General features: G+C 45.1%; 1 protein-coding gene across 2 annotated transcripts; it reads left to right on the forward strand.

The window, feature by feature from the left end:
- Positions 1-729: 729 nt before the first annotated feature.
- TAGLN3 (transgelin 3) lies at positions 730-15688 on the forward strand. Of its 2 annotated transcripts, XM_004036046.4 has the most exons (5): positions 730-986; positions 1119-1474; positions 2641-2815; positions 13559-13661; positions 15216-15688. In XM_004036046.4, exons 2-5 carry the CDS (start codon positions 1295-1297, stop codon positions 15355-15357), a joined length of 600 nt encoding a protein of 199 aa, XP_004036094.1. In that variant the 5' UTR covers positions 730-986; positions 1119-1294; the 3' UTR covers positions 15358-15688. The 2 variants fall into 2 exon arrangements, with proteins under 2 accessions (XP_004036094.1, XP_063560091.1); XM_063704021.1 differs by having other exon boundaries at positions 730-1474.
- The last annotated feature ends 2725 nt before the right edge of the window (positions 15689-18413 follow it).

Raw genomic sequence — 18413 nt, forward strand, 5'->3', positions numbered from 1 at the left:
TGAGTTTTGTTTAATTTATAAAACTTGCCGGGCGCGGTGGCTCATGCCTGTAATCCCAGAACTTTGGGAGGCTGAGGCAATCAGATCACCCGAGGTCAGGAGTTCAAGACCAGCCTGACCAACGTGGAAAAACCCCATCTCCACTAAAAATACAAAAATTAGCCAGGGCTGGTGGCACACACCTGTAATCCTAGCTACCTGGGAGGCTGAGGCAGGAGAATCGCTTGAACCCAGGAGGCAGAGGTTGCAGCCAGCCGAGATTGTGCCACTGCACTCCAGCCTGGGCAACAGAGCGAGACTCTGTCTAAAAATATATAGTAAGAATTATAATAATAATTTATAAAACTTGTTCTTAGTGTCTTTCGGTTAAGAGTAGCATGAAAAAAATACCTCCCTTGAATAAGTCAAACTGAGGCACAACAGTTTCAGGATGGAAGTTTCTGGGTGAAGTTGGGCTGGCAGCTGAACAAGTAAATGATAGCAGCTCTCAGTCCCTCCCCTCCTGTCCTGCCAGACAGTTGTTACCTCAGGGCAGGGGGAAAGTGGCTTGGCTATTCCCGACAGATGGACAGTTGGTAGAACGGACCCTCCCACAGGCCCTCATCCCCTTGTGCAGCTGCTGGCCTCGTAGACAATCGGCTGTCTCCCCAGAAGAGGGAAAGAATTGTGCAGATGAGAAAGAGGCTCTCAGCGGGAGGGAGGCAGGCGGGCTTGATTGACACGGGAGAGGGCTGGCTTTTTGGAGGGCTCTTAGCAACGGCCCTGGTTGAGCCCCCTCAGCCATGAGAAAATCAAATCAATGTGCCATTCTTCCAGGCGCGAGGCAGCAGCGGCTGCAATTCAACATGAAAGGAGGCTTCCTCCCTGCCTGCTAATTACCTGCTCTTCCCGATCTCATGGTTTCTGCCTTTGCAAAGTGCTACTGAGAAGGGGGAGGAAACGTCCGCCACCCATCCCCCTTGCTGCCTGGGGGTTCAGACTTGATTGTGAGTCCGTGTTATATCATCTCGTCTCATTGATAGGCGGGATCGGGAGGGGGATTCCAGCCCCCCTGGACCGGCCGGAGCTTTATTCTAGAGTTACTGGCGGGTAGCTGTGCTTTTCTTTCCCGTTTGTAGGTGAAACCCCATTGGCTTCATTGGCTCCTTGATTTAAACCACGCCCGGCTTTCTGCCCGCTTTGCTGCTGCTGGGCCAGGCTGCCCAGCCATATCCCAGCCCCGTCTGCAGGGAGCCGGAGGCTGCTGCTGCTGCTATTGTGTGGATGCCGCGCGTGTCCTCTCTTCTTTCCAGAGATGGCTAACAGGGGCCCGAGCTATGGCTTAAGCCGAGAGGTGCAGGAGAAGATCGAGCAGAAGTATGATGCGGACCTGGAGAACAAGCTGGTGGACTGGATCATCCTGCAGTGCGCCGAGGACATAGAGCACCCGCCCCCCGGCAGGGCCCATTTTCAGAAATGGTTAATGGACGGGACGGTAAGGCCGGCAGCGATCTCGGTTGCTGGGGCGGTGGGCAGGGAAACCCTCCAGGGCCCTTTCTTTTAACGTAAGGCTGCGGGAAGAGCTGCTGTTGCCAAGCTCTGTGTCTCACCGGGAGGGGATGAGAATGCCTTTATTTCTTCAGGGTTGGAAGATTTGGGCTCCATGCACTATTCCCTACCTAACTTGGGGGTTCTCCACTCACCCTAGCATTACATCTCCCTTCTGAGTTGGCAAATTCGAAGCCCTTTTGATTTTTCTAATGAGAATAGAGATAAGTATGTCCTTGTAATTTCCCCAGCCTTCCTGGTGCATCAGCTCTTCTGGGGCCATTTCTTTCCCTAGGGGATCGTGTTGGTTACACAGTGAAACAAAGGAGGGAGGAGGGGGACTAGCCACCTTCACATTCTTGTGGGAGCCATGCACCCTGGAAGTGTTCAGTGTCTGTTTATTGAGTGGATGGGTTCTCATGAAACTGAAAGGAGTCCTTATTTGTTAACTGCCTTTCTGACCAAATGCTTGTGTGTGTTTGAGGGTTTGAGGGCCGCAGGCTCTGTGATTCAAACAAGCCCATCCTTTCCTGCAGTCTGTGATTTACTGTTACATAACTGCTATCCAATGCTTCTGCTGGGTTGCCCAGAGCTTGGGTTATATATATATCTGAGAAAAAGGTACCACATTCACTTCTTTTACACAATGTTAAAATATATGGGATGAGTAAATTGAAGCCTGCTTATTTGCCTTTTGATAGAAGAAATAATATTAGACTCTATCATTTGAGCTCTGCCAACCTCAGGAGCCACTAAGTCATTCCTCCTTTGAAAGTCTAGAATCACGTCCTCATCACGTCACGTCATTCCCTATCTGTAAACATTCTTTCCCTCATCCAGAAAAAGGAAGGGAGGAACAGGGAGGGAATGGCGCTCCCAGGCTACAGGAATCTCTGTGGTAAGGAGCAGCACTAGGAATGGGGTCATCTGGGCCTTTGGGGCTTAGTATAGGAGCCTGGCTACACAGCCCAGAGCCCATGCCTTCCTGGGGCCCATGACTTGCTCCTGCCCAAACTGGATGAGCAGTGTCCCATGTGAGCAGGATTCACTTCTCATTCTTGACCTGTAAATACGAAGGGAAACATTGATTCTGTCTCTCCCCTCCCTCTTCAGGTCCTGTGCAAGCTGATAAATAGTTTATACCCACCAGGACAAGAGCCCATACCCAAGATCTCAGAGTCAAAGATGGCTTTTAAGCAGATGGAGCAAATCTCCCAGTTCCTAAAAGCTGCGGAGACCTATGGTGTCAGAACCACTGACATCTTTCAGACGGTGGATCTATGGGAAGGTAAACAGCCCTCTGGCCTTTGGGATCGTTCTTTTCTTCTCTCCTTTGCCCCATCTCCTTGTAAAAACTGCTCACAGTGTTCTTCCCTGTGCCGATTGATGTGCGTAAGATGCTCTCAGCTGTTATCCTGGGGGCACTGTTTGCCTTCCCCATTGTTATGTTCTATTAAAAGGAGGTACCCTCTTTTAATGGAACACACACCCTGAGGACACAGAGGGGATCTCAGCAACTAATGTAAACAGAAGCCTCAAGCTAGAGGAAGCTAAAGGTGACATACTGCCTTTTATTCCTCTTACCTCTCCCATAACAAATCACAGCTACCAGAGAAGGGAGGCAGGGGGCCAGTGTGCTTCTTGCTCAACTGCAGCTTATAGACAAAACCATCTGGGGCTATTTTGTCAATCTGAGAAATAGATAGCACTCCAAGCTTTTGTTAAACCTTTATCTGGGAGCTTGGTGACTATGCCTTCCGGATATGCATTCTGCTCACAGTGTGACAAGTGCTTGTTTCCTTCACATTTGTGAATTGACTTGGTGAGGAAATCTTACAAAAGCATAAAAATCAAATCACACTCCTGAATGTATTTAATGATCTGCCATTACTAGGGGAAATGATGTGAATGGAGACACTGCCAGAGAATTTGGGACCTATGGTCATGGTGTCGTTAATGTCCCCTTTAGCGAAAATGTGTATACCCAACCATGTGACTGTGTTCCTTCTCCACTAGGCCTGCCTGAGGCACCAAGAGATACCAACTAGTCAGAGCAGGACTGTCAGATTGACTCTGCTCTCACATGCTCTTTGTCACTGGCTGTCATTAGTGGCCCAACCAACGGGATCCCCAGGGCAGTGACCCAAATGGCTCTGCTGACAGTGAGAATGGGGTAGCTTTCCCCTGATGGACAGACATGGTATTTTAAAGGGTGTTCAGATGATGGTTGAAATAGATTTCTAGCAGAGGACCATTCTACTACTCACCACACTATGATTTATAAAGAAACAATTGCCTCCTTAATCCTCGGCGTCATGCAAAGAGCTGGCATTGCATGTTTCCCTCATAGGTAAGTGGTTAAAATCCTAAGATGCTAATAAGTTTACCTTGTGGTTTGCCATTATTTAGAAACTCAGATATTCAAAACCGCAGGCCAGGCCAGGCTATGGGTCTTGCTGTTGAGCCTCCAAATTCTCATGTAATTTCACAGTTGAGATTTGATCCTTGCTTCCTAGATCAAAACTATGATGATTTTTTTCTAGCTAATACAGATAGCTACATAGCTACTGCTTATTGATGTTTTCCTATGCACAAGGCATTGTACAAGTGCTTTATTGCATAATGTCAGTCAGTTCTGCTAACAATCCCATGAGGTAAATGTTTTTTTAATTTTCCCATTTCAAAGATGATGAAACTGAAGCTTGCACATGGTTTCTTGTGTCCATGAGATAGCAGAGCCAGAATTCAAACCTGGGCTCTCTGACAGCAAAGAATAGAGCCTTAACTAGTCTGCCAACCCATTCTTGAGCCAGGAGGCTTAGTTTCCTTCACCTACACCGTGAGTGTGCTGTTGAATCATAATGGTGACTAGGTGATGAGGATGAAGAGGAGGTGGGGGAGGAGGTGAGGAGGAGGAAGATGACTCAGAACTGTGTAGGACAGAAGGATAGGAGAGTCAGTGTGAATGGAAGGGACCCGGGTGAGTCCCCCCCCACCCCACAAAGTGCAGGAAGTATGTGGGAGGAGGAAGAAGCCAGGAGGTCTGTGGGAGGTGAGGATTCTGAGAGCTTTCCTGTCTTCATGCTACTGAGGATGCTTTACTTGTCTCTCCCCTTTTTACAAAGAACACAAAGGTAAACTTTACTCGTCAGAGGTGCTCACAGCAAGTGTGGAGGAGTGTAGGGAGAAATAGTCCCTGATGTACAGAGTCGGAGGAGGTATATACCACCTGCCCCAGACCCGTGTGTTAGACTCCTCTAAGGAAAGAGGGAGGCCCGGAGGGATGAGTGTGGTTGCCTGAGCCAGGGCCGTGGACCAGTCAGCTCCAGGGCAACAAGACAGATACTAAGAGTCCCAGCCCTAGGGTAGAAAAATGGGGCTTTAAAGGAAATAAGGAAGGAGGTCCACTCCAAGGGCACCTGGACTGACAGGTAGCAGGAAGAACTGTAGGTAGGTCATGCAGTAGGTAGGGATGAACAGGAGAGCTGTCAATAGGAAAGCAGGTGCTTCAGAGTTTCCAAATGGCCCCAAGAGGCCCCAGGGTCTGGTGGCTGACTCTATGGAATGGCAACTGAGGACCAAAGTCCAGGGAGATTTATTATAGGTTGGAGGGGATATCTGATATTCCCCAGGATCACTGTCTGAAGCTTAGGCCAATGCTGGTCACCATACAACAGGGCAGGAGGTACAAAAGTGGGTCGCTTTGAGCAGAGAAGCAGGGAGAGGGAGGGGAAGGCTGACAGTACTGCAGAGCAGACTGAGCAAGTGAGGCTGGGGTCCTTTCTGCAAGAACTGGTTGTTGCTCATGTGTTTTGGCATAAGAAAGCTGAAATCAAAGGAATGCTGCGGGGCGGGGTTGGCACGTGTTATGCGTCTATGTGCATGTGAGGGGTACATGTTTGTGCACACAGCTATTAGACTAGCTGTTTGCTTAGCTTAGTGCCACATTCTCCCTACTACTCTCTACCTTGACTGTGGTTTTGATGCTGTCCTCACATATCAACTTACATTAATTCTGGATTCCCTGCACCTTGGATGTGGTGTCTGTGGCCACTGTGGCTCCAGCCCTCCTTGCCTAGGAGCTTCTTTTCCTCCTCTGCAAGTATTTCATGCCCAACAGCTCTCACTCTCCCATCTCCCCTACTCAGTGTCTTCTCCCAAGTAGGGCTCTGCTTGCCCACAGCTGCCCTCTGACTCTTCAGGCTGCCTGGATGTTGCAAACCCATAAGTCTGGAGGAGCCCAGGCTTGCCAAATGCCTTCTTGTTTAGGCTTCAATCACTTCTATAGGCTGAGGCCCCAGATGTACCACTATCCTTAATCCCCCCAGGTGAAATACTTCAGATAGACTGCAGGGTAATTGGAATACAAGATTCAAGGCTTTAAAATGAAACCCAAAGCTAAATGGTCCAGAAAAACAACACAATCACAGGGACATTATAGACAAAGCTACCGAAGTCCCCCTAGCAGGGAGCTGGGGTGACCACTTGCTTTCAGTGATGGAGAAGAAGTAGGGTGGCTTAGAGGAATGGAAGGGGCCTGGGAAGTCTTCTCTTGGATAACAGAAGGTGAATGGCCTGGCAGATTACTTTTGGATTTGCCATGGGTGCCCTGGAAAGGGCAGGGGTGGGGCCATCTCAGCTGTCTATGATTCAGAAGAAAGTACTCTGCAGGTAAGACTTCCGCATCTTTTCTGTGGACAGAAAGTGGGAAAGGAAGAAAACGCAGAACAAGAAAGGTGGGGGGCGGGGGGTGTGTGTAAGAGAGAGAGAGAACATATTAGAGCAAGTGAGTGTGCTGGTGTAGTATCAGGACAGAAAGACTGCAATACAAGCTTATCCTGGAAAGTATTACAGGAGAGTAAAGGCTCCTGAGTCAGAAATTAGACTGCCTGGCCAAACCTGTGCTCTACCACTTATCAATTAACTTCTCTAAGCCTCGATTTTCTCAGTTGTAAAGTGGGGATAATCATATGTATTTCACAGGGTTGATATGGAAAGTAAACAAGATAGTTCATTAGAAGTGTTTAGCATGGTTCATGACGATAGTAGAGGATAATAAAAGTTGGTGATGTAGAAATTATTATTGTCATTGGCTTGTCTTTTCTAAGATTAACAGAAAATAAGGGAGGGAAAAGTAAGTCTGGAAAGACACTCACTCTGTCTTAGAACAAATGGACTTAGTGGCCACATACAGGAGCTGGTGTTGGGGGGGGGCGGGGGAGGTTGCCTGAATGACCTTTGCCCTCTCTGACAGCTGCGGAGCCTTTACCTCATCAGCTATTCTCTAATACGAACGACTAGGCTTTAGGCATCACTTTATTGACATTTTTTTCCACTTTGTGATCATTACCCTCTTGATGTCTTTCCCCATAATTTATTGCTTTACTAATTCCAAACACAGAAGACCCCACTACGCTGGAAAGAGCATGAGTTTTGGAGTCAGGTAGATGGGTTGAAATCTCTTTTGCTACATACTAACTGTGTGACCTTGTTTAAATTGCTTAGTTTCTCAGAGCCTCAGTTCCCTTCTCGGTAAACAGTTCTAATGCCTCTCTTTTGTAGAATTTTTGTAAGGATTAACTATGTAAAGAAGCTAGCACAGTGCCTGGCTACCAGACACCTAATAAATGTTGGCTTTCCCCCCCACACTATTAGTCATTCAGCAACTGATCTTTTTGGTTCATTTGTATAACCACTTGATGTGCATTAAACGTATAAAATTCTAGAATGTCAGAGCAGGCAAGACTCACAGATCAATCAGTCTCATGGCTCTTCTTAGTAATTCTACTGGTAAGGATCCTGAACACATGGTGATGTCATGCCTGTTCCCCTCTCTTGATGACTGGGAGTTAGGGAGGTATGGTTTACATTGGAAGGGGCTGGAGGTTCAAATATATTCTCTGGGAAGGCGTCACTTTATGTGTCATTCCTCAACAGCAAGAGTGAAGAGATATTTCACACAGCATGAGAGATCTCTTGGGATATTGTAAGTAAAGTACCTGTAATGACTTGAGACATCACAAGTGTCTGCTGCTCGAAGCCTTTTTTTTTTTTTTTGAGATGGAGTCTTGCTCTGTCGCCCAGGCTGGAGTGCAGTGGCCTGATCTCGGCTCACTGCAAGCTCCGCCTCCCAGGTTCACGGCATTCTCCTGCCTGAGCCTCCCGAGTAGCTGGGACTTACAGGTACCTGCCACCACACCCGGCTAATTTTTTTTTATTTTTAGTAGAGAAGAGGTTTCACTGTGTTAGCCAGGATGGTCTTGATCTCCTGACTTCGTGATCCGCCCACCTCGGCCTCCCAAAGTGCTGGGATTACAGGTGTGAGCCACCGCGCCCGGCCTGGAAGCCTCATTTTCTATCAGAGCAGCCGTCACTGCATTTATTTCAAGTGGCTGCTGACGATTGTATTTGGTGGGTCTTTCCTTTAGCAATGGCTCTCTAATGCTAGCATGCACCGGAATCACTAGGTAGACTTGTTAAAGCACAGACTGCTAAGCCCCAACAGCAGAGTTTCTGAGGTAATATGTCTGAGGTGAGGCCAAGAATTTGTATTTCTTACCAATTCACAGACCATATTGATTCTGCTGGTCAGGGAACCCCACTTTAAGAGCACCACCCAGAGCAGTGGGAGTCAGGGAGGCAAGCAACAAACATTTACAAAATCCACAGAGCAAACCCAACCTCACCCCTGATATTTCTCCCTTGACTGTTGCAATATTTTGGTCTACCTTCAGTGGAGAATTGGAAGCTAGGCCAAAGTTATTATTCAGGGAAATAAGACATGGTTTCATACACTACTGCTTACTTTCTCTGTAAGTCCAAGAAAGATGGAAAAATCCAGTATTCTAAGAGTTACAAGGCTGAGTCAAGACTGATATATAACAGAAGTATAATAGCTCTGAGACAAAGAACTTTGACTGCAAGACTGATTTTTTGTATTAAAAGTAGAAATAGAAAGTAGAGACTGTCCAATCCAAGTTGACACACCCAAATGACTTCTCTTTTACCTTTTTTCTTTGCCTTTATCCTTTTCATTTACTTTTTATTTTCATAGACATACATAAGATACCTTGGAAGTAATAAAGAATTTAATGGAACAAAATCCTTGTTAAAGTATCTTTATAGCATTAAGAATTCCTTGGTTGGGGCCTTACAATGCAGAACCTCCAGTCCTACTCCCCAGGAGTTATAACTTAGTAATATGGGGTACAGGATCACACTTTGGATAACATTACTTTGTGACAATGTAGGAAATAGGGAGCTCTGTATTGTCAAGTAAAGCTGTCAGTTGCTAGGTGAGACTCTTGCTGAAAACGCTTGCCAGGTGAGACAGAGAAAGCTACCATACCATCAGCTCCTTTTTTGTTTAAGACTAATATTTTCAAGGAGTTTTAGGGTCACAGCAAAATTGAGAGGAAGGTACAGATATTTTCCATATGCCCTCTCTCCCCACAAATGCACAGCCTTCCCCATTATCAACATCCCCTACGAAAGGAGCACATATTGCAAGTAATCAGCCTACATTGGCACATCATTATCATCCAAAATACATAGTTTACATTAGGTTCACTCTTGCTGTTATACATTCTATGCATTTGGGCAAATGTATAATGACGCATATTCATCATTGCGGTATCATATCAAGTACTGCCCTAAAAAGCTTCTGTGCTTTGCCTTTTCATCCCTCCCACCCTCAACCCTGGCAACCACTGATCTTTTTACTGTCTCAAGAGTTTTGCCTTTTCTAGTATCTCATAAAGTAGGAATCATACAGTATGTATGCTTTTCAGATTCCACCAGCTCTTAGATAACCAGACTCTATCTCATTTTTGCTATCCCTCCATCCAGAAAATTCCCGACACTTAGTTGATCCTTCTTTGAGGAATGTTTTTCTTTTCTTGGAAGAATGGCCTGGAGCAGTGGCTTTCAAGCTCACTTGAGGAGCCCCAGCCATCTACCAAAGCATCCAGGGTGGCTGTCAGGGAGCAAAGCCATTCCAAGCTGCAGGGCTCTGGGCTGACTTCCAACTTGGAACAGAGCTTTTCTAATTATTGCTTTTACTTTTGACTTTGTGGAGGATATCTCTGAAGAGAGGAGTTATTGCTTAACAAATATTACTTAGTACTTACCACATGGCAGACATGGGGATGTTTTTAAACATTGAAAACCAAAGCTTTAGAGTAGTATCTGCTTGTCCATCTGGCTGCCTCACAATCATCCCAGGAGACTGCCCCAGAATCTGAATATTTAAGATTCTTGGGTAATCCTGAAGATCAGTTTAGCTTGCAAATCACCAGGCAACACCTATAACTCTCAAACTTGCCTGAAGATATGAATCACCCGGGAAGCTTATTAAAAATATGGACTCCCAGAATTTACCAAATCATTCTCTCAGGAGAATGACCTCAAAATGCATATTTTAAAAGAGATGCCCCCCCTCAAACTCCCATAAATAATCCAAGAAGCTTGGGAAAGCAGGCTGTGTATGGCCATTTTTTACACTTGCACAATTTTGAAGGCTTCGTCATTAGGCAGATATGACACTTGGTTGTGATACGACTAGTTGTGCTTTTCTTGTTTATAAATTTATTTCATTTATCTTATTGTTATTTAGAGACAGGGGTTCCCTCTGTTGCCCAGGCTGGAGTGCAGTGGTGCAATCATAGGTCACTGCAGCCTGAAACTCCTGGGCTCAAGCAGTCTTCCTGCCTCAGCCTCCCAAAGTGTTGAAATTACTGGTGTGAGCCACTGTGCCCAGCCTTTTGTTGTTTTATACTTCGTGCACATCACAGAGCTTCCTTAACCTCAGCGCTTTTTTATGCACTTAAATTTTTGACCCCCAGTTGCAGAAATCAGCTTCTACAAGTGGCCCTGATTCCTGTGTGCCACTCTCATCCAATGGTACTTGATGTAGGCTTCTGAACTGGCAAAACAAGACAGGGAAGGCTGGAAAGAGGCCCTCTTCCCATCTTGTCAGTCCAAGAGTGCTGGAATTAGGAAACATAACAAGAATAACATAACAAGAAAGTGAGCTAGATGTGAACTGGTTCCAGAAGGCAGATTTCTGGTCATAATGTTATTTAGAATTTTGGCAATCATTAACTTAGTGTACTAGTCCATTTTTGTTGCTTTAAAGGAATATTTGAGACTGGGTAATTCATAAAGAGGTTTTATTTTAGCTCACGGTTCTGCAGAGTGTACAGGAAGTGTGGTGCTGGCACCTGCTTCTGGCAAGGGCCTCAAGAAGCTTACAATCATGGTGGAAGGCGAAGGGGAGCCAGTATGTCACATGGTGAAAGAGGGAGCAAGAGACAGAAGGTAAAGGTGCCAGGCTCTTAAACAGCCAGATCTTGTGTGAACTCATACATAAGAACTCACTCATTATCATGAGGTCAGCACCAAGCCATTCATGAGGGATCTGCCCTCACGACCCAAACACCTCCTACTAAGCCCACCTCCCACATTGGAGGTCACATTTCAACATGAGATTTGGAGAGGACAAAACATCCAAATGATATCACTTGGCCAGAACATCAGTAGTGAGGCCCTAACTGCTTTTCTTTGTTTCAGTCTTGTTTGGATGAAGACATGGAGAAACCTAGACGAAAACACTCAAAGACTTATGGGCATTGAGGTTGGTGCCCTTGATTCTACAGGGCCTGAAATCTGTGCTCCAGTTTTATTCCCCTCAGTGTCCCCTCTGGCTTGGCACAAAACAGTCATCATGACCCTTTCAGATCATCCCTGATCGCTGGTTCCTACTGAGGAATGTGCTCCTCATCCAGCCTGCAATGGGGTGCCATGGGAGATGGCAGAGTGGCATGGTGGATTGTTCAAGGGCTTTGCATTCAGACAGGTCTGATCTAGAGCTGGGCTCTGTTAACTGATTGGGTGACTCTGGGCATGTTAATTAACCTCTTTGAATTAGTTTTCTCATCCAAACATGAGGAGGAATAATCCCAATTCCACGAGGTTGAGATGACATATACAGTGTCTACCCTATAATTTATATCAAATATCTTACTTTGGAAAGTTTCTTAAGGAAAAAATTCCAATTTCTTCCTGTCAAATAATGCCTGCTTCCCTAGTGGCTTCTTTCTCAAGTGTAATCACTTCCTTTTCCACTCTCCTGGGATGAGGGTGGAGTTGTGTTGATAGTTCTAGGCTCCTGGATATCTTATCTTAGCCGGCAACTTAGTTCCCTTTGTCCTTTCTGGGTTCACGTAGTAGTCTATATAAGAAATGTTATATATAACACTTATATATAAGTGTTAGTTCTCATAAGTTCTTATATATAGTCTTATATATAAGAAGTGTTATATAGACTACTACATGAACCCAGAAAGGACAAAGGGAACTAAGTGTTGGGAATTTTCTAGATGCAGGGATACCAGGGATGAACTAGCTACTTTGAAGGAGTCTAGTTCTATAGTTTAATAAAACTTTGCTTCTTCATGCATTGCTCCAGGGTAGTGTCTGTGGGTGATCTGCTGGATGTCAGGCCCCACATTTTCCCAGATCCTGGACATATCAGAATAGCTCTTTCCAACCACCAGAAACAAGTATCCAGGGTGCTCTTTGTAAAGAGTAGAGATGAGTGATATACCCTAACCTAAGCCTTCCTTTGCTCATTTATTTCTCTAGGTTCCCTTTAATAGTTCACTGCCTAAGAGCAAGTCCTCTCCCTATCTCTTCACAGAAGGAACCTTCAGAATATCATTACTACATTTATATTTTTAAAAAAGTGTCCCATTATATGGTGACAATTACAGAAATGCTTTCACCTGTGGAAGAGTCATTCTAACAACAATTTCTGTGTTTCTTCTTAGTTCTGAATATTCCTTATGCCTTCTCCCTTCTGTCTGCTTCTGAAATACTTCATTCTCCACCACCCCAGTTATTCCTTGAGTCTGGGGGACTATCCATTGACAGCATTTTATCCTTGTATTCACCAACCAGTCCCACAGGGCCTCAGGATTCAGGCAATCACCCTGTGGTTAATATGGGAGGTGGGGGTGGAGGGGAGAGAGGATCAGCTTTCTGTCTCTCCTCTTCGAATAAATGAAGATCCTGAGCTGGACTTCCTCTGAAGGCCTTAATTGTTTATTTTATTACAGTTCATACTCCATTCTCACTTTCCATCTGCCTTTCCCCTGTAATTCTGTATTCCCCAGAGACTGAGCTGCAGCAGCTGGGCCAAAAAACTGCAGACGGTTCACCAGGTCTAAAGAGAGCCTTAATACTTGCCCTTAACTTTCACAGTTCCCCGCCAGGTTAGATGCTGCCTTCCCTTTTAACCCTATGCTTTTTAGCTTTTGTATTCCACACTGGTGCCTTGCATGGACTTTTGGTCTGATTCTAAATTGCAGGCCACCCCCTCAGTAGCATCTTCTCAGTTTAGGACAGGTCAGTCAACTGGAAGAGAAGAAAGGAGAAAGAATGGGAGGAAAGGCTGAGTTGTAAGGCCCAGTTGCTTTCTCCATGGGTTAATGGTCACTGGGCTGCTTAGGTAACAGGGCTCCCCATCCCACTGTGGAGGGGCCACACTGCACATCCCTCTCCCTTGGTCTCCTCTCTGTCACACACAAGCCAGTTGTTCATTGTCTCCATTTAGCTGTTTTCAAGCGGCACAAAATAAAGGCCCTATCACTTGTGTCACATTGAGTGCTTTCTGTGTTGATTTGCTGTTCTTCATTTGCCAGGCCTCTGGCCCAAAGAGCAAAGTGAATACTCAATTTGATGCACATGGATGATTTTATTTATACAGCAACTATGAACGGATTAGAAACTTGGTATCTCTGGTATGTACCATATAGAGAATAATTAACCAGGTTACTTTTTGTTCCTTTCTGAGAAGTTTGGGTATGGTTGTCTTAGGGCCACTTTGGGAGGTGTTTGATAGCACTGCTCCCTTGAATCTGGTCACCTGCAGCCTTCTATCAGAACTTCCCTCCTGGGTGTCCAGCCGTATCCTTCCAGCATTCCTTGGCTCTGACATGTGCTTGGCTTTAATCTCTTTGTTGGCTTCCAGGGAAGGACATGGCAGCTGTGCAGAGGACCCTGATGGCTTTAGGCAGCGTTGCAGTCACCAAGGATGATGGCTGCTATCGGGGAGAGCCATCCTGGTTTCACAGGTAAAAGCCTCTTCCTTGCCCCCTGGACCACAAGGCGATTTTAACCAGAGGGAGGGTCTGAAGCCTTGGAACTCTACAGAGGCTTTATGTGCAAAGCCCCAGGACCAAGCACTGCTGTCTCCACAACTGAGTTCCCCAAAGCAATGAAAGACTGATGCTTCTGTACAGGCCAGTAACCTATCCAGAGCAGAAATGGTTGGGCCTTTTCTACCAGATACCTCCCAGCTCCACCCAGGTTCTGTTTCTCCTGAGGCTCAGCAGGACTGGATGGCCTTTCTTGAAGGTGGCTTCATGTCTGAACTTGGCTTTATTATGACTTAAGCCAGCTCTGAGCTTTCTTGCCTGCCTGCCTGCTTCCCTCCCTCCCTCCCTTCCTTCCTTCCTTCCTTTCCTTCCTTTCTTCCTTTCTCCTTCCCTCCCTCCCTCCCTCCTTCCTTCCTTTTTTGTTTGTGTACTTAATAAAGGGTAAATATGTCCTGTTTGTCTGGAACAGTCATGGTTAATATCTATGTTGTCCCAGTGTATCTATTAATAGAACTCTCTTTCACTCTCAACAGCGTCCTAGTCCGGATGACAAATTATATGGTTATCTCTCAGTAAAGGGTCTTTTTTTAAAATGATTTTTTTTTTCAGGGGGTAGGGTAGGCAGGAAGCTTAAACTGGGTAATTTAGTTGTAGAAGAGTGCCCTGTGGCAAATAATTGATTATTCATTTCCATGATCCCCTTTTCTTCTCCTTGACAGTTATTAAAAAAAAAAAATTACCAGCTTGTCATTTTAAAGAACACTCGCCCTGAAAACTTCTGAGATATTGGCCATTTGAAACCCTGGTTTTAGTGTCTGTATTATTAGTGAACTACCGTGTTCCCATGTGGCTACACAACCACAATTATGTACTATCTGGCTCTTTACCAAAGTTTGCAGACCTCTAATCTAGAGTGCGACATTTCCCCTCATTAACTCTTAGGTCCCTTGGCTCTAAAAGGGTATATTCATCTTGGCCCTATACAGGGAAAGGGGGAATGGGATTAATGATGTGCTTTGTAAGAAGAACCAATTTTAATTTTCACAAAGGCTTGAGGTAGCTGTGAGAGAAAGGGTAAGAAGAAGCAGGCTTCTTCTTAGAAGTCTGAGATGGCCTAAAGTGGTGGGGGAAGAAGGGAGAGTGGGGAGAAAGAGAAACAAGAAAAGCTGAGAGTAAATTCCCCAGAGAGGTAGCCACTGATTCTGCCCTACTCTTTGCTGGAATTCTGGAAAACACCTGGGCTTCTAAAAGATAGGGAGCTCATGCATCATGGTAGGGCCACAGCTCAGGCTAGGGCCAGAGATAGCTGAGAGTAGGGCCACGGCTCAGGGTAGGTCCACAGTGCAGGGTAGGGCCATAGCTCAGGGTAGGGCCATAGCTCAGAGTAGGGCCATAGCTCATAACCACAGCTCAGGGTAGGACCTGCTGATCTATTTGGGGACCCCCAGCAGAGCCTGTCTAATTGCATATCTTGAAAAGGATTGGAAAACTGTCATAATGACATTATTCCCTCTCACTTTCCTTGTCCAGGAAAGCCCAGCAGAATCGGAGAGGCTTTTCCGAGGAGCAGCTTCGCCAGGGACAGAACGTAATAGGCCTGCAGATGGGCAGCAACAAGGGAGCCTCCCAGGCGGGCATGACAGGGTACGGGATGCCCAGGCAGATCATGTAGGACGCGGCATCCTGCCCCTGGTAGAGAGGACGAATGTTCCACACCATGGTCTCTACGAAAAAGAAATAGTTAGTCACCTTCTGACCTTCTCCTCTTTCTCAAAGCCTTCTGTCCCTGGTTTTTGCAAGTGCTGCATTTCCGCCGAGAATCCGCGTTGCCTACTGCTGCCACCTCCTGTTCATTTAGAACTATGCAAAGACTCCGCTTCCGTTTTCCTGAGCTCCTCGGGCCCCAGAGTCTGTTTGATTATTTATTTATTTATTTATTTGCCAAAAATTCTCCTCTTCAACTTATAGAATGCACCTAATAAAGTAATTAGTCTTGTGTCTTACAGTGTAAAGTTCGTTCTTTCTCTTAGGGACTCCACAGTCCGGACTGGTTTCTCTTCCATTCAAAGGCCAGAAAGATGGAATTAAGCTTAAGCTGCAGCTGAGCAATATAGGTTAGCTATGAGGACGCTCTTGCAAGATTATCGCGTTTATCTTGGCAATTGGAATAGAAAGTTTAGGAGTCATTTCGCCCACTCTGAGAGCCTAGAGACATAAGTTCAAGAACAAAGTCTTTGACCACAACAAGTTTTTGAGCATGTACTTTGTGCTTATTGTGCTAGACCTGTAGAGGACACAGCCCAGGAGACAAAGCCCGGTTTCTTGAGAAGCTCTTGTAGAGATGCCCAGGAAGTATCTGTTGAATGGATGGAAGGAAGAATGGATGGGTGGATGGTTTTATTGAATGGATGGGTGGGTAGATGACTGGATGAATGAGCAGTTTTCACTTCTCTAGCATTCATCTTCCTCTTACAGACCAGACCCTAGGTCCAGTGCTGACATTTATACAGTTTTTTTTCATCATCCAGGAGTTATAGACAATGTAGTTTGCTCTCCTAAAGTCATTTAAAGGGTCTAAACCCTGAAAACCCTAGGATATTGCCTGGTATTGAGATTTGCCTAAGATGAATAGGTTTTTGAGATTTTTTTCCCCGTGGGTAGAAAACATTAAAAGGTCAAAAAAGCCTGGGGATTATCAGTTCATCTTATCCTTTCTTACCAGTAGAAACAAGGAAAAAAAAAAACATGTGATACATCTAGTAAGAAAAGAAATAAGGTATTTTATCCATATAATGGATAACAAGAAAAAGATAAAATAGTTGAAAGTATAGACATCGCCACACTCTAAATGTTTGGATGGTAGTTTTTTGGACTGTGTTCTCTCTTTGTTCTCTGCAGTTCTAGGTTTACCCAGAGGTTCCTATGGGATCCCTGTGGGGGCAGGACTGCTGAGGAGGCAGAACCCTGGGCCCCCACTCCTGCTTCAACCATAGCAGCTCTGATATATCTATATTACACATTAGGAATCAGTATAACATTTAAAAAAGACCTTTAATGTAAAAGAACAAAGGAAAAACCATTATGCTAAAGAAAATTGGCCTGTGGGTCACCTAAGCAGTTTACTGTGTCTGCTAGAAGTTCTAGTGACCCTTTGACAGCTACTGGTGAACTGCCTATTCCCAGAAAGATGTCTCCCAGCTATGGCAGCTGAATTATTACCTAAAACCTTACCTTGGAGTTGCCACAAAAGTAAGAGAGGGAGGCCGATGGATCCCAAAAAGCGAAATAAAACTGGGAGGAAAGTCCTGGAGAAACAGAAGGTGTCTAGGTCCCTGTTTGGGATTGGGGGTAGGGGCCCTAGGGAAATAGCCTCCATCAGGAAGGGAATGGATTGGGAGAGAACTTTCAGGATGTGCCGTGTTCTGGCTCCCACACTGCCCTAGCTGTACCAGTGACACAGAGAGGTGAGAAAACAGCAAAATTAGTTCAGAGCCAGCAGGAATCAGCTTGCTAAGTTCAGGGCTGTGCTGGAGCCCAGCTGGAGTGAGGAGCAGGTAAAAAGAGCACCGGTAGACTTGCCAGCACCTGGATATTTCTCCTCCCAACAAGATGCAACCCCCGCCCATGGAGACTCCCATCCCTTCAGTTGTATCTAATAATTGTAACCTAGAGACGAGGCTCTTGAAAAAATTTGAGGCCCTAGAGCAGAGGTTTACCCTGATTAGGGTAGAGAATGAGAATCCAGTGTGTAGTTCCAAAGAATATCTGTCTCGATGTATTTTCCCAAAAGTCACCAGAAGTGATCCAAGCTAAAGCCTGATATTATTTTTCCCTCTTTTCCCACTTTGCATTTGCAGTCAAGTAGTAGGATCTTGTTTTTTATTTGCAGGCATTCTGCCATTTTAGTTACCATTCGCAGAAAGCTTTAATGGCATAATAGAGTGCAGCACTACTGTAGATAATAAATTTAATTGGCATGGCCTCAAATTAGCAAAACTGCTAATTTAATCAGTCATTGAAATTGAAACAATTCTGTTGACTATGAATCTTTCACTGCTATGGTAACTGTAAAGCACAAAGATAAAATTTTAAATTGTAGTAGCATTATTGGCAGAAATGAGCACATCATTCTTGTGAGTGCTTTTAAAGCCTATTTCCCTTGGACATTTTAGAAGTGAAATTTCCACATTTAAACAGGCCAAGGTCAGCTTCTTGAATAATGTAGACTCCAGGCCATCTTTCGCATGGGCTTGGTAATGCCCTCACACTGTGCATATGATAAACAAGCTTAGGGTCACTGCACCCCCTGAGTAAGATCAGCGTCTCTGCTCCCGAGCATTGTTTGAGAACCATTTCATATGGTAGGTGCCAATTCTTGATAGTTTGTTTATGCATTTCAGCTACAGGAAATAATGTAATAGCTTGATTGGATCCAAAGTATAGTCAAGTCCATTTTTTTAAAAGAGCAATCTTTCTTCTTTCTTAAATTATAGACCCAATTAGCATGCCATGTACTTTTTTCTAATTGCAGGCAGTGGTGACTGAGTGACAGTAAACTCTGGATAGTCATTATGTAAACCCTGTGTTAGTAATACACCTACTGTGCTATTAAAACCACTGGCTAGGGGGCCAAATGAGAAGGATTCTTCTGGGCCTCTGGTACTCAATTTTTCTCCATGTGATGATAACATGCTGCAAATTGTAGAAATAAAAATTTTCTTTTTTTTT

Source organism: Gorilla gorilla, chromosome 2 (genome assembly GCF_029281585.2).
Source record: "Gorilla gorilla gorilla isolate KB3781 chromosome 2, NHGRI_mGorGor1-v2.1_pri, whole genome shotgun sequence".
NCBI lineage: Eukaryota > Metazoa > Chordata > Mammalia > Primates > Hominidae > Gorilla > Gorilla gorilla.

Coding starts and splice junctions, on each gene's coding strand:
- TAGLN3 (XM_063704021.1), top strand. CDS start 1,295: ATGGCTAACAGGGGCCCGAGCTATGGCTTAAGCCGAGAGGTGCAGGAG. Junction 1,475..2,640: donor AATGGTTAATGGACGGGACG/GTAAGGCCGGCA, acceptor CTCCCTCTTCAG/GTCCTGTGCAAGCTGATAAA. Junction 2,816..13,558: donor GACGGTGGATCTATGGGAAG/GTAAACAGCCCT, acceptor GTTGGCTTCCAG/GGAAGGACATGGCAGCTGTG.